The sequence below is a fragment of the Gekko japonicus genome, unplaced genomic scaffold (genome assembly GCF_001447785.1).
Source record: "Gekko japonicus isolate JY-2015 unplaced genomic scaffold, Gekko_japonicus_V1.1 scaffold2733, whole genome shotgun sequence".
Lineage (NCBI taxonomy): Eukaryota > Metazoa > Chordata > Lepidosauria > Squamata > Gekkonidae > Gekko > Gekko japonicus.
This window is the reverse complement of record NW_015174356.1, coordinates 152,669-167,435: the sequence shown is the minus strand read 5'-3', so window position 1 is coordinate 167,435 and position 14,767 is coordinate 152,669. Positions and strand designations below refer to the sequence as shown.

Here is a 14,767-nt window from a genome sequence, read left to right as displayed (position 1 = left end):
AACTCTATGGGTTTCCCTTGTATGGCCGTGGCCCCGCCCCCAGCGTGCCCAGCGTGCCTACGTCACTTCCGGGTGACGTGCACACGCGCAGAACCCCGACGCCGGCTGGGAGCCCCCCACTCCCAGTGAAGACGGATTTGGCAACCCTACTTGGAATCATGCCAGCTCTGGACCATTTTAGCTCAGACTTACTAGATACTGAAAAATCACTGCCTTGACTTCCTGATTAATCCACAGAATCATAGAGTTGGAAGGGACCTCCAGGGTCATCTAGTTCAACCCCCTGCACAAGGCAGGAATGTCAAATTGGTGTGTGTCAAAGTGAAAGAGACCAAAAGAAAGCGCAAGGCCGGCCCGAGTGCTAATGGTAGTGTACAGAGGGCTGCACAGTACTTGCTAAGTGTGAATGAGCCACAGAACTCATGACATGATGGGCTGCGGAAGAACAAACCAGAATGGCACAGATCCACAGAGTATGCTCATAAGTTGTAGCTTCATGGTAGCGCTGGTCACCTAACTGGGAAACAATCGAGTGGTGAATAAAGGGAGGAATGCTTATTTTTACTTGGACAAGATCACAGGAAGGGGAGCGGTGGCACAGGGGATTTATCCTCTGGTTAAACATCTGAGCTGAACAGGACTGCTGTCAGTTTGAGCCCCGCGCTGGTGTGAGCTACCAGCCGTGTCCCCAGCTCGCCGTCCACCCAGCGGTTCAAAAGCTTCGGCGAGTAGGTAAAAGGGGTACCACTCCTTAGAGAGGGTGGGCACACTTAACCCCCCTGGTGGGGAAGGTGTTAGCCGACAAACGGAAGGTCCGCTGCGACTGACAAAAATGCTGACGACATCAAGCAACGCCGACCAAAGAATGCTGCCGGAACACGTCTGATGCTTACAGCTGACCAAACTCCCTGTCGACGGCGAAGTGTGTGTGATTTTAAAAAATGATATATGTTGTCCTCCCCTACCCCTATCATTGTTAGTCCTATGTCAACACATGAGTAACTGTAAATCGCTCAGAGCCGGTAGCTCTGCAAGGATTGAGCGATCAATAAATTGAAAGATTATTATTATTATTTATTTATTTCACTTTTACCCCGCCCTCCCCGCCAGGTGGGCTCAGGGCGGCTTCCAAAAACTGGTAAGCAATACACATTTCACAGTAATAGAATAAAATACATCATTTAAAAACATAAACAAGTCAATATACAAGTAAACAAGTCATGGGGCTGCCTTTGTCGCAAATCCGGAGGCCGCAGCTGGTGCAGAATGCTGCAGCCAGGCTGTTGATGGGTCTCTCTAGGAGGGAGGGACCACATCCAGCCTGTGCTGAAAGCGCTGCACTGGCTGCCAATAGCATACCGGATCCGCTTCAAAGTGCTGGTTCTTACCTATAAAGCCCTATATGGCCAGGGTCCAACCTACCTGAGGGACCGCCTTTCCTCACATGTTCCCCCAAGAGCACTACGGTCAGGGGCCCAAAATCTGTTGGTCATCCCGGGCCCTAAAGATGCCAAACTGGCTGCGACCAGGGCCAGGGCTTTTTCGGGGGCGGCTCCTACCTGGTGGAATGAGCTCCCGGGGGAGATTGGGGCCCTGCGGGACCTTATGCAGGTCCGCAGGGCCTGTAAGACAGAGCTCTTCTGCCAGGCCTTTGCATAGGAGCCGCCGCCCCACTATTCTACCATCATCATAAGATCAGTAACTGATTGAGCACCACTGTTTTAGTGTTGATGTTTTAATATGTTTTATGTTTTAACTATGACACGGTTAATACCCTGCCCTTGTTAGCCGCCCTGAGCCCACTGGGAAAGGCGGGATACAAATGTAAAAAATAAATAAATAAATAAAACATTCATTCCATGGCGATAAAAATAAAGTGCCGTTTAATCCCTTCTCCTGCGCTAATGACATGATATGAGCATAAATTTGGGCTGCTGGGCCCTCAGCTGCTTTGCCTGCTGCCACCCTGAGCAACAGTGGAACACAAAAATTCTGCTGGCCTCTTTGTGGGTACGTCACTTCTGCATACCTGGAAGTGACAACAGGTAGCTCTAGGAATCTATGGCAAATCTATGGTTTTACCATAGAGTTTCTGGCATTTCCTAGAGCTACCCATTGTCACTTCCAAGTTGAACTTGGAAGTGACATAATGATGCCAGCATGTCCCCTCATGTCTCCGCCCCCCAACCCTCCCTCTGGTCCCTTGGCAAGCACTAGGGCAAAGTCCATATTCAGAAGTATCACTTTAGTTAGGTCCTGAGGAACTGTGAGCTATTATTAATATTCTGTGCAGCCAAGCAGAGCGCAGAGTAAGAACTGATATAATTCCAGCTTTCCAGCTAAGCAGATATTGGGCTTGGTCAGCAACTGAGTACGTCTCTTCAAGCCCTGGCCTCCACCTCCTCCATTAAAACATTTGCATGCATGACTTACCAGTGTCAGACGTTAGCAGAGGAGGTGGTGGCCGTTTCACCAAAGTCCGTAGCTGCCCCGGAGCAGGTGGAGTAGCTTTCCCTATGCGCAACTCAATCTTTTTACTGCCTTGATCCAGGATATCGATCTCGACCGCGATACCCATAGCGGCGAACATTTCCCTAAACCGGCTGGCTGCTGTCTTGGCCTCCGCCATGACTTCGAACTTGATATAGATGTATCTCTCATCTTCACGATAGGTCTGGTGGTCCACAGCCTCTATCTCTCCCTCGTCAGCGCTGACAAAGAGCTCCTCCTCCACGTCCGAAATCTCGGTGGAGATCTTGGACTTGAACAGCTTGTGAAGCCTCCTCCCTGCTTTTCGGAAGGCGTCGTCCAACTCGCTGCCGGAGGAGCTCTCCGTTTCGCTCTCGGCAGGCTTCCTGGTCGGTTTGTGCTTGCGTTGGGGTGCTGGAGGCGGGGCGCTCACCACGACCTTGGCGCTGTGGGAGACCTTGCCGAATTTATTCGACGCCTCACATGTGTACTTGCCGACGTCGTTCAACTCCAGGCCGGTGATAATCAGGGAGCAGGTCCCGTCGCTGTAATTGTCTATATGATAATGGCGCCCGTCTAGGATTTCGTCGCCGTCTTTCAGCCAGCAGACCACCATATCTGTTTTGCTCTGGGCCACGCATTCCAGATGAAGGTTGCCTCCTGGCTCGCCCGAAAAGTCCTTGAAGGTCTCGGCAAAGACAGGGCATTCCTTCTGCTGCTTGATCTCCTTCCGCACTTTGTAGCCTTTGAAAGCGGCCTGAATCTTGACGGCCGCTTGGGCCATGGAAGGGTCATCCAAGTCTCCTTCTAGGACTTCTGGCTCGGCTGGCTTGGCGGCAGGGGCTCGCTCGGTCGTTTTGATGCTTGTCTTCTCCCACACTTTCCCCGAAGAGACCGTCTGGACTTTGCCGGCAACACTGACCGAGCCAGCCTGTTTGAGGTAGCTAGTGAGGGAAGGAGTCCCAGCTCTCGACTCGTCGTCCGAACTGGTGAAAGAGAAGTCTGCTTCTCCTGCTCTCGTCGACTCGTCACAAGTGGAGTATTCCTCTGAGTAGGGGGCTCTCTCAGCCTCTTCCTTCTTCCGTTTCTGAAGTTTGTCGTCTTCTTCTGGCAGTTCGCTGATGGAGTCGAGGGTCGGCTCCCTACTCATCCGACGCTTCTTAGTGGCAGCTTCCCACAGGAGGTGAAGGTCGCCCTCCTGAGCAGCTTCGGGTGGCAAACTGGGTTGCAGCTGCCCGTCTACCATCTCGCCCAGCTCCTTAGCAATGGGAGTTTCCTCAATGGCCTGTTTTAACTTTGACGCTGTGGAAACAAATGGGAATTGGATGGAAGGGTTCTATTATGATGGTAGAGTACTAGGACTTTCTTACATGAGGGAGCCTTATAAACACATGAAGCTGCATTATACTGCATCAGACCAGGGCTCCTTTTATAGCAGGAACTCATTTGCATATTAAGCGACACACCCCTAATGTAGCCAATCCTCCAAGAGCTTACAGTAGCCCCTGTAAGAAGAGCTCTGTAAGCTACATCAGGGGCGTGTCGCCTAATATGCAAAGGAGTTTCTGCTACAAAAAGAGCCCTGGGCGACACACCCCTAATGTAGCCAATCCTCCAAGAGCTTACAGTGGCCCCTGTAAGAAGAGCTCTGTAAGCTCTTGGAGGATTGGATACATTAGGGGTGTGTGGCCTAATATGCAAAGGAGCTCCTGCTACAAAAAGAGCCCTGCATGATCAGATCCTCGGTCTATCAGAGTCAGTATTGTCCACTCAGATTGGCAGCTGCTCTCCAGGGTCTCAGGCAGAGGTCTTTCCCATCGCCTACCGCCTTGTCCTTTCAGCTGGAGATCTCAGGGACTGAACTTGGGACCTTCTGCACGCCAAGCAGGTGCTCTGCCACTGACCCACAGCCCCTCCCTCTGAGCCATGGCCCCTCCCCCTATGCCCTTAATAACTATAAAATGGCATAACAACAGTGGTGGATTTATGAAAATTATATTTTGAAGGACAACACATGCCTACAGCTTCAACACCAGAAGCAAACCGAGTGTGCCACCATTCTTATTCTATACAGTGTAAGCAGATTTAATTTATTACTTGGATAAACGTAGTGGATTTATTCTGCGCTCAGGGATTTCCCTCTAAGCTGAGTTAGCGTGAGCTAGCTCACAGTTTTTTAGCCTCCAGCTCACAGATTTTTGTCTTTGCTCAGGAAGGATGGCTCCAGAGCAAACTAATTGATGCAGCAGCCAAATGGCTTGCTCACAACTTTAATGCCAGTAGCTCACAAAGTAGAATTTTTCCTAAGAAGCAGTGTTCCCTCTAAGCTGAGTTAGCGTGAGCTAGCTCACAGTTTTTTAGCCTCCAGCTCACAGATTTTTGTCTCGGCTCAGGAAGGAGGGCTCCAGAGCAAACTGATTTATGCAGCAGCCAAATCGCTCGCTCACAACTTTAATGTCCGTAGCTCACAAAGTAGAATTTTTGCTCACAAGACACTACAGCTTAGGGGGAGCATTGCCTACAACACCAGGAGCAAACCAAGTGGCGATTTGTTCTTTTGAACACCATTCCTGCCTATAGATAAAGAAGTCATCAAGAGACTAGGTGCCACAGACAACAAAAGTCAACTACAAATGGTGTGCCACCATTCTTATTCCATACAGTGTAAGCAGATTTGATTTATTAATTGGATAAACGTAGTGGATTTATTCTGCGCTCAGGGATTTGAGTTTTTCCAAAATTAGAAGTGCTGTGTTGGAAGGTCGGAACTGATATATGAAGGGGAACAAAGGAACATGGATATAAGGGAAGAGGAGGAGGAGGAGATTGGATTTATACCTCGCCCTTCACTACCCGAAGGAGTCTCAGACCGATTTCACACAGGAGCTGCGCCACGGTCGCGCCTCCCTTTGCCCCGCTTCTATTGGTCAATTTCCCACTCAAAGCCGCGCGGCCGCATTTTGACCCGTGGCTTCGCCCGATTTTCCCCGCGGTTTTGTGATCCTGTTTTCTGAGGATCACAAAGCCACGGGTCAGAATGCGGCCACACGGGTTCGAGTGGGAAATTGACCAATAGAAGCGGGGCAAAGAGAGGCGACCACGGCGCAGTTCTTGTGTGGAATCGGTCTCAGAGTCATTTACAATCTCCTTTCCCCTCCCCAAAACAGACACCCTGTGAGGTAGGTGGGGCTGAGAGAGCTCTTTCGAGAACGTCTCGTGAGAGAACAGCTCTGAAAGACCCTGTGACTGACCCAAGGTCACACCAGCAGCTGCATGTGGAGGTGTGAGGAATCAAACCCGGTTCTCCCAGATTAAGCACAAGATTCTCCCAGATTAGGTACACAGCCTATCCTTCGACATTTCAATAGAAATGGTATGTACCTTTTTCAGCCACCTCCACAACACCTCGAGGGCCAGCAGCCTGCTTTTACCCAACAAAATTTCACATTCCCAAGAGCTCCTTAAAAGCTAATAACCTTTATTCCAACAAAGGAGGGGTATAGCTCCAAAGCAGAGCATATGTTTTGCATGCAGGAAAAACTGGGTTCAGTCTCCGGCATCATCGGTTAAGGAATATCAGGTTGCAGGTGTTAGGGAGGAGTTTCCTGTGCTTGAGGTTCCAGAGAACTTCTTCCACTCAGACGACACTGAGCCAGTCGGGCTAATGGCCTGATGTGAAATAAGGCAGCTCTCAAAGTATTTGCATTGCGCTGTGGATTGGGTGCACGCTACAACTGTCAGCCAAAGTTCTGAGAAGCTCCAGTAACCTGTGAAACTTCCGGCACAGCATGTCTCCGAAGAAGCCGCATATAAGTTCCCTAAATAAATTAATAAATAGTTGCAATACTGGTGTCTGCACTATGTTGTAAACAGAGTCAGCAGTGTGTTATATTTAAGGTAAAGGTTTCCCTTGCTCGAAAGCTAGTCAAATCCGACTCTAGGGGGCGGTGCTCATCTCTGTTTCCAAGCTGAAGAGCCAGCGCTGTCCAAAGACATTTCCGTGGTCATGTGGCCAGCATGACTAAACGCCGAGGCACACGGAATGCTGTTACCTTCCCACCGAAGCGGTGCCTATTTATCTACTTGCAAGTTCTTGATTTCGAACTGCTAGGTTGGCAGGAGGTGGGACCAGAGATGGGAGCTCACTCCGTCATGCGGCACTCGGGTCTCAAACTGTCGAACTACAGACTTTCCGGTCTGCAGCTCAGCGTCTTAACCTCTGAGCCACCGTGGCTCTTGTGCTATATTTAGACAAGCAGAATGAAATGTCTGCAGAGATGGCAGAGGTCAGTTAAATGTCAACATTTCTGTGCATCTACAAGAGTTTTAAGGGAGGGCAGCATACTATAGCCCAAACTCACCAGATCTCAGAAGCTAAGCAGGGTCAGTGCTTGGAAAGGAGACCAAGGAAAACTGCAGGGAGGCAATGGCCAACCACCCCTGCTTCTCACTTGCCTTGGAAGCCCCTTGCTGGAGTCACCATAAGTCTTGGATGGGAGACCACCCAGGAAGGCCATGGCCAACCACCTCTGCTTCTCACTTGCCTTGGAAGCCCCTTGCTGGAGTCACCATAAGTCTTGGATGGGAGACCACCCAGGAAGGCCATGGCCAACCACCTCTGCTTCTCACTTGCCTTGGAAGCCCCTTGCTGGAGTCACTGTAAGTCAGTTGCAACATGATGGCACTTACGAAACATATGAAAGCTTCAAGAAACATGTGGGGCTTCGTCTTTGAAGGATTATCTCCATGTGCTTCAGTGTCTGGGATAGCTCATTCCCAGGGGTCATTTCATAGAAAAAGAGGTGCAGGAGCTCATCTGCATAACTCATCTGCATAACTCATTTGCATATGCCACACACCCTGACATCACCGGAAGTGTGTCCGAAGGCAACACCCACCGCTCAGGCTCCACTGGACTGTTTTGGATTGCTAGCTATCGGGGGGGGGGACATGCAGATCTGCCCTCACAGAGGAGGGAGAGCTTGTACCTGAATAAAACTTGGTCTTAGAGGTGCCACTGGATTGTTTTGGACCAGGGGGGCCCTGCAAGTTACCTGGCTGCTTCTTGCTCTGACTGAGGGCTGCTGGGAGCAGGGGGTGGGGCTTGTTGCATGTGCCCGCCCCCTGGGCACTTTACTGCCGGAGCTCCGCTCCTGTGCGCTCCTGCAGGAAATGACCCCTGCTCATGCCCATTGTGCGCACAGAGCTGTTTCAGTATTGAAGTGAACAGAAACATCCTTATTCATGCGGAAGCTCTATGGAAACACTGAAATCTTCCAAAGTTTTGTGGTCTGAGCGTGCAACCAATCCAGAGCACAATGCAAAAAATGTGAACTTATTAAACTAGTTTTTACTGAATCAGAGTCAGTAGTAGGCACCAGGCACCATTCTCATTTCCATCACTTGTAAATTCCTATTTCTTGGGGAGGTTCTTCTGTTCCACATCTGGCTTGCTCCCTCTAGTGGTTGATTCAATATTACACTGGATTATGTCAAGCATTATCTCCCTGCAGATTTTAAGTGCAGGTTTTTATGCCGGACATAAACTGATGTAATATAGAACTGACCACTAGAGGCAGGAAAACACATGCAAAAGGGGGGGGGGGACCAAAGAAATAGGAACTTACAAGCAAGGAAAAGAAGAATGTGAAAAGCCCGTAGACGTATTTATAGACTACAAATCTGAGTTTATACTGGAAACGCAACTGTTTCCTTAAGCATGGACTCACTAAGACAGTGAAGACTGTGAAACAGAAATGCAAACGTTTAAATAGCTGAAATAGTAAAATGAGGTACCTTCGACAGAAACTTTGGCCGAAGTTTTTATATCAGGAGAGGCCATGCAGGTGTAAGATCCTTGATCTTCCGTTTTAAAGTCATGAATGACGAGCGTCTGTTTCTTGCCTTCAGAGATAAGCTCATATCTTCCTCCAGGCTGGACTGGTTCTTTTCCTTTGAACCAGACAATGTCCTGGGATTCTTTGGACAACTCGCACTCCAAGCGTGCCTTCTGCCCCTCCGCAACGGACTTGTCAAACAAAGGCTGAGTGACTCCAGTTGAAGACTCTAGAATTGGATGCAACAAAACCAATGGATGTGTCTCATACAAACTGAATTTTGCAGCTCCAGCAAGCAAAATAACCATCAAGCAGGCCAATTATCAACAAAGACAAAAACACTGAGAGATTTCCTGCTACAAAAAGAGCCCTGAATGAGAAATATCAACATTTATACTGGTTATGAATGTCGGCAGCAGTTATGAAAACACTGGATCCACGCACCTCATGCAAATAGGGCAGTAAATTCAGGATGGACAAAAGGAAATATTTTTTATACAAGTGATTAAAATGTGGAATTTGCTGCCAGGGGATGGAGTGATGGCCACAGGCACAGATGGCTTTAAATGTGGATTAGACAGATTCATAGAGTTTTCCCCTCAAATGGCTGTGGCCCCGCCCCCAGCGTGCCTGGCGTCTGCACGTCACATCTGGGCGGCATGCGCTTTGCGCGCACATGCACCCTCCAGACACCGGGCAGGAGCCCCCCGCCGCCAGGTAAGAATCATTTGGCAACCCTAAATGGGCATCTTTGCAAAGGCTGTTTGGGCAATGTTATGACCATGTGGACTCCTCCTATGAAGTTAAACTGACTACATGGACTTTATGTCTTATCTTCGAAGGAGGAAATATTGCATCTTATGTCTTATTATTGAAATTAAGCAAACTCCGGAGCACGACTGAAGACAGGAGGGCGTGGTGTGATGTGGTTCATGGGGTCGCGAAGTTACAGTATGCAGTAATGTTGTTGTGACACCACCAACTTTATAATTGTTTAATATATTGTTTGGCAATCTTTGATGGTGTTTTCTACTAGTGGGATTTGTATATTTGGGACCAAAGTCATCCAGCAGCTGCAAGTGGAGGAGTGGGGAATCAAACCTGGTTCTCCCAGATTAGAGTCCGCACACTTAACCACTATACCAAACTGGCTCAAGAAAGCTGGGGACTCCTAACTTAGGCTGAGGCACAGATATTCGTAACCAACATGGCTTGTTTCTCTCTCCTCCCTAGAACTGAATCCCCTGGGTGATCAGTACAGCAGAGAGAGGAGACAATTGGAATGAATGGAGACAACTGGAATGGAGCAGGATGCTGGCTCCGTTGGAGCACCGGTCGTCCAGAATGTGGCCCACCCCAACCTACCAATGACAGACAACTTGGCAGACACAATGGCGTCCCTCGCGGCAAACGTCACCTCCCCAGAGTGACGCGGCTGAGCGTTCCTCAGTATGAGTTTGTAGCTGTTCCCATCAGCCTGGATTTCCCAGTTGCCATCCGGCTGGATATCCACATCATTAATATACCAAGCAACCTCGTTAACGGGCACCGCTTCGCTTAAGACGCAGCTGAAGATGGCTCGGCCTCCAGCAGTGACCATAATATCAGTCAATGGCTGCAGAAACTCCAGGCGCCATCCTGAAATTATAACAAGGTTAAGTGATCGGCACCTTCAAAATAAGGAAAGCCAGGGGTCGTTTCGTAGAAAAAGAGGTGCAGGGACTCATTAGCATAACTCATTAGCATAACTCATTTGCATATGCCACACACCCTGACATCACCGGAAGTGTGTCAGAAGGCAACACCCACTGCTCAGGCTCCACTGGACTGTTTTGGATTGCTAGCTATTGGGGGGGGGAGGAACGTGCAGATCTGTCCTCGCAGAGGAGGGAGAGCTTGTACCTGAATAAAACTTGGTCTTAAAGGTGCCACTGGACTGTTTTCGGCCGGGACGGGGGCTCTGCAACTTACCTGGCTGCTTCTTGCTCTGACTGAGGGCTGCTGGGAGCAGGGGGCGGGGCTTGTTGCATGTGCCTGCCCCCTGGGCTCTTTACTGCCGGAGCTCCGCTTCTGTGCGCTCCGGCAGGAAATGACCCCTGAGGAAGGCCGTGAATTAACGTCCCACTGAAGACTGCCGTAACACTGGCTGACTGGAAAGTTGAAGAGGCCTATCCCACAACTTGTTCCCTTTGCATGGAGATGCAAATTAGGGGTATCCCTGGAAGTGACACAGTGGCACAGGCCAACATCGCCCCTCCCCCCCGCCCCCATGCCTCCACTCCCAACCCTCCCCCCGGTTGCCAGGCACAACCCGGAAACCCTATGTTCAGTGGGACTGCGAGGCCATACAAGGTCGTCATTACCTTTTACAGTCAAGAACGCAGATGTCACGACATCACTCGTAAGGAAAGTCACCCTGCAGCTGTCTTGGGGCGTCAGGTTCTTCAAGAGGAGGAGATGCCGCAGTCCGTTTTCAAAGTAGACCATCTCGACATTTTCAGAAGTTTTCGCCGGTTCGTCGTCAATCAGCCAATTATAATTGTAGCACTCTGGCTTGGAAAGGTAACATTCGAACAGGGCTTCACCTCCTTCCACGACCTCGACGTTCTCTAGGCCCTGGACAATCGTGTTCTTGGCTGTTTGGTGAGGGGGGGAACAAAGAAATGAATTAAATCGTATTTGAGCGTTACCTTGGAAATGCATGACATTACATGGGTTGGAAAGAGATCTTTAAAACGGCTGTCGACTGGTTTTGCGATGACAGCGATATAAGGTCGGATCCAAAGTTTCTACTCCAGTAACAGCAGAACTTCCCTCTAACACAAAGAGCTTTCCACTCCCTGCATGGAAAGAAGTCTCCACTGTCGATGGAAAGGAATCTATGGATCCAATCCCTATCTTTCTTTAAGAGTCCTTGTGACGTGACCAAACAATTGCATATACCCCTAAATGATGGTACTTTTCTATGACTGCAGCAAGGTAACCATTTGCCTGAGTTATAGCAACCCTGTAACACGGATATAGAGGAGGAAGAATCTGCAGCTAATTGCCTAGGCTCACAACAAGCCGGTCTTCCATTGTTCACAGTGAACCGAAGTTGCCAGATTTGCACAGCACAAGCAGCTGAATCCTTTGCCACGAGCCGAAAAAGAGGCTGGGAGATTCACTTCAGCACAAGATCATGACTATGCATCCCAGTGCCAGGAGGCAACATCGGGGGAAGGCCTTGGCCTTTATGCCCTGTTTGTTGGACCTCCAGAGGAACTGGTGGGCCCCTGTGTGAGACAGGATGCCGGTCTAGATGGACCCTCCCTGGTCTGATCCAGTAGGGCTCTTCTGAGGTTCTTCTCAGGGGAAGGCTTCGGCCTCTCTGCCCTGTTGCTGGCCCTCCAGAGGAACTGGTGGGCCCCTGTGTGAGACAGGATGCCGGTCTAGATGGACCCTCCCTGGTCTGATCCAGTAGGGCTCTTCTGAGGTTCTTCTCAGGGGAAGGCTTCGGCCTCTCTGCCCTGTTGCTGGCCCTCTAGAGGAACTGGTTGGCCACTGTGTGAGATGGGATGATGGGCCAGATGGATCCTCCCTGGTCTGATCCAGTAGGGCTCTTCTGAGGTTCTTCTCAGGGGAAGGCCTCTCTGCCCTGTCGTTGGCCCTCCAGAGGAACTGGTTGGCCACTGTGTGAGACAGGAAGCTGGACTAGATGGACCACCGGTCTGATGTGGCAGGGCTCTTCTTATGCTCTTATAACAAGTGGTGAATATACTTTTTTGTCGTCCGACAGCAAACATCTGAAGAAATTTCACACCTTCTCTGACCAAAATAATGATGTGTCTGTACAGAACACAATGTGGGATAATGACCACTGAGTGGTGGGTGTGTGGTATCATTTTAAATACTTGTTAATACTTGCAGTAACATATAAAATACCGCCTTGTCATTATGAATGCTTTATTTTTATTTCTTTTATTTTTAAAAAGTGGTGTACCATCTTAAGGCAGTGAACAAGCAATGGTTAAAATTAACATAGCTAAACAATTATATATATATTTTAAAAAATCATATGATGACATCACCAGTTAATAGCAACCAACAATCACAAAGAGCCGTTAAACAAAAAGGTACAGGCCTTATCTCAAGTGTAGACTCATAACACCAAAGACGATGGCGACAAGAACAACAACCATACTTCATATTTACACAGCACTTTTGAGTATTCAAAGTGCCTCACATACATTGTTTCAGTAATCCTTACAACAACCCTGAAAGGTAGGTCAGTATTTGGACCCAATCACTTATTTCTGCTAAATCTTCATTGACAGCAAACATTTTTCTCCATCAGACCAAAGGAAGCCATTGGATCCAGCTTAGAAAAAGGGAGGTACCACTACACCAAACTGGCTCTTAAACTGAATAGCTCGATAGTAACGGGATAGCTCAATGTCTCTATGGAAACTGGATAGCTCGATGGTTTCCTAGATCCTGGCCTGACTAGCCTCCCCAAAAGGGATGTCTGTGACATAGGGCTATAGCTGGGGTGAGTCCAGTAGGTGTACCGCCTGCCTAGAGCACTCTGAATTGTCCCACCTGGCTAAGGGGAAAAAAGATGGATCACTGGGCTAAATATAACCAGGGGGGGGGTTATCACCTCAAGATTTTGTCTCACAGCACTCCTACAACAGGTGAGAGAGCCTGCCACCCTGAGCTACCATTCCCATAGCCCACATAAAATAATTGCTCAACCCGGACCCCTTTTCAAAGAGCAAATCTCACAGACACAGGTTGACCTGAAACAGTCATCACACCCCTCAGTTCTGGCTCCACTTAGCATGAGAGGGCAAACAGCTGAAGGCCATAGGTCAGTCGGTGCTGTTCATGCTCTCTGTATTCACATGCACGCTCTCTGTATTCGCGCGACAGTCTTCTTTCCACCGTGGGGGACCTCACCTTGAACATCAAGCATAGCCACCACTTTAGTGCCGCCGGCCTCGCATGCATAGATGCCGGTGTCCCCTGGTAGAGCAGGCTTAAATTTCAGCTTGGCCACATTCCAGTCTTGCTCAGTGACGATGCGCTGGCCGTCGGCGTGAACCTCCTGGTCATTTTTCTTCCACGTGGCCTGCACAGGCCGAGAGTACTGGCAGACGAATTCCGCTTTGTCATCTTCGTCGACGGTAATATCCTGCATGGGACTGACCACCTCAATGGTTGGATCTGTCAACCGACACGTCAGGAGGGACATGCGTTAGCGGATCCTTCGGGAATGATTACGGGCACTTTGTTACAAACACAGAGCGTGGGCCGCGAAGCGAGTGAGTCGCATGGAAAGGGATCGGAAGCGCTACCTAATGTGCTCGGTTTAGCAGCTGCTTGAGTCAGGAATTAGCATTAAAGAAGCAGACGGGTAAGCTATTAAAGGTAGTTGGCGTGTGTTGTGCAGCTGATACGTTAGAACCGCTTTTGCATCGGTGCATTTCCAGAGTTCGGAACCAGGTTCAACACACACACACCCAACCTGCAGATCAGCATCATGCTAAGCTCCTCAGCCCCAATGTGCACTGTGGACAGGATCGCGTGTGTTACGGGAGTGGAAGCACCAAAGCGGGATTTCTAGGAATTCTATCGGCATTGTCCTTCAGTGCGTTCTCCCTGCTACTTCTCTCTCTCTCAGCCTAACTAAGTGCACTGCGAGACTTGAAGGGTAAAAATGTTACAAGCAGGTATTTAAATGTGTTGTCGAAGGCTTTCACGGCCAGTGCTCACTAGCTGTTGTAGATTTAAACCACTGTTTATTTATATTTATTTATTTATTTGACTTTTGTCCCGCGTTTTTCCCCGTCAGGCAGGGCTCAGGGAGGCTTGAAAGCTACCATACTCTCAACGTTAGCATCAAGATACTACCCTATTTCTTTCATGTCCATTATTCCCTGGAAACAGCCTAGCAGAACTATTCTCTCGCATTCTTCCTGACTCCTATGAATAAATGATTGCGGGAAACTGGAAATGAGAAGTACGAGCCAGCTCTTGGAAGCCTTGTGACTTATCCATGTGCTTGGGGTTGGCAGCTCTGGGCTGGGGAATACCTGGAGATTTTGGGGGTGGAGCTTGGAGAGAGTGGGGTTTGGGGAGGGGGAGGGGCCTCATCATGGCACGATGCATCCGCAAGGCAGGAAAGACCGACTTATTCCACCAGGCGTCCCACTAATGTAATGTTGGTGGACTCTACCAACAACACTACTGATCATTTATGACAAAAGCTATGTGTTGAGTTTGAATTGTAGCCCCTTAAACAGGGGTCATTTCGTAGAAAAAGAGGTGTAGGAGCTCATTAGCATAACCTATTAGCATAACGAATTTGCATATGCCACACCCCCTGACATCACGGGAAGTGGGTCAGAAGGTAACACCCACTGCTCAGGCTCCACTGGACTGTTTTGGATGGCTAGCTATTGGGGGGGGGGAACGGG

General features: G+C 49.3%; 1 protein-coding gene across 1 annotated transcript in view; it reads right to left on the bottom strand.

Annotated features, from left to right (window-relative positions):
* Positions 1–14,767, bottom strand: part of OBSCN (obscurin, cytoskeletal calmodulin and titin-interacting RhoGEF) — a gene marked incomplete at both ends in the record, with an annotated part of 222,594 nt that overhangs the window by 55,962 nt on the left and 151,865 nt on the right. The window contains 5 exons of the mRNA XM_015424328.1: positions 2,434–3,771; positions 8,266–8,535; positions 9,672–9,944; positions 10,670–10,942; positions 13,248–13,514. Of these exons, the coding sequence (XP_015279814.1) occupies positions 2,434–3,771; positions 8,266–8,535; positions 9,672–9,944; positions 10,670–10,942; positions 13,248–13,514 (2,421 nt within the window). The remainder of the gene's footprint in view (positions 1–2,433; positions 3,772–8,265; positions 8,536–9,671; positions 9,945–10,669; positions 10,943–13,247; positions 13,515–14,767) is intronic.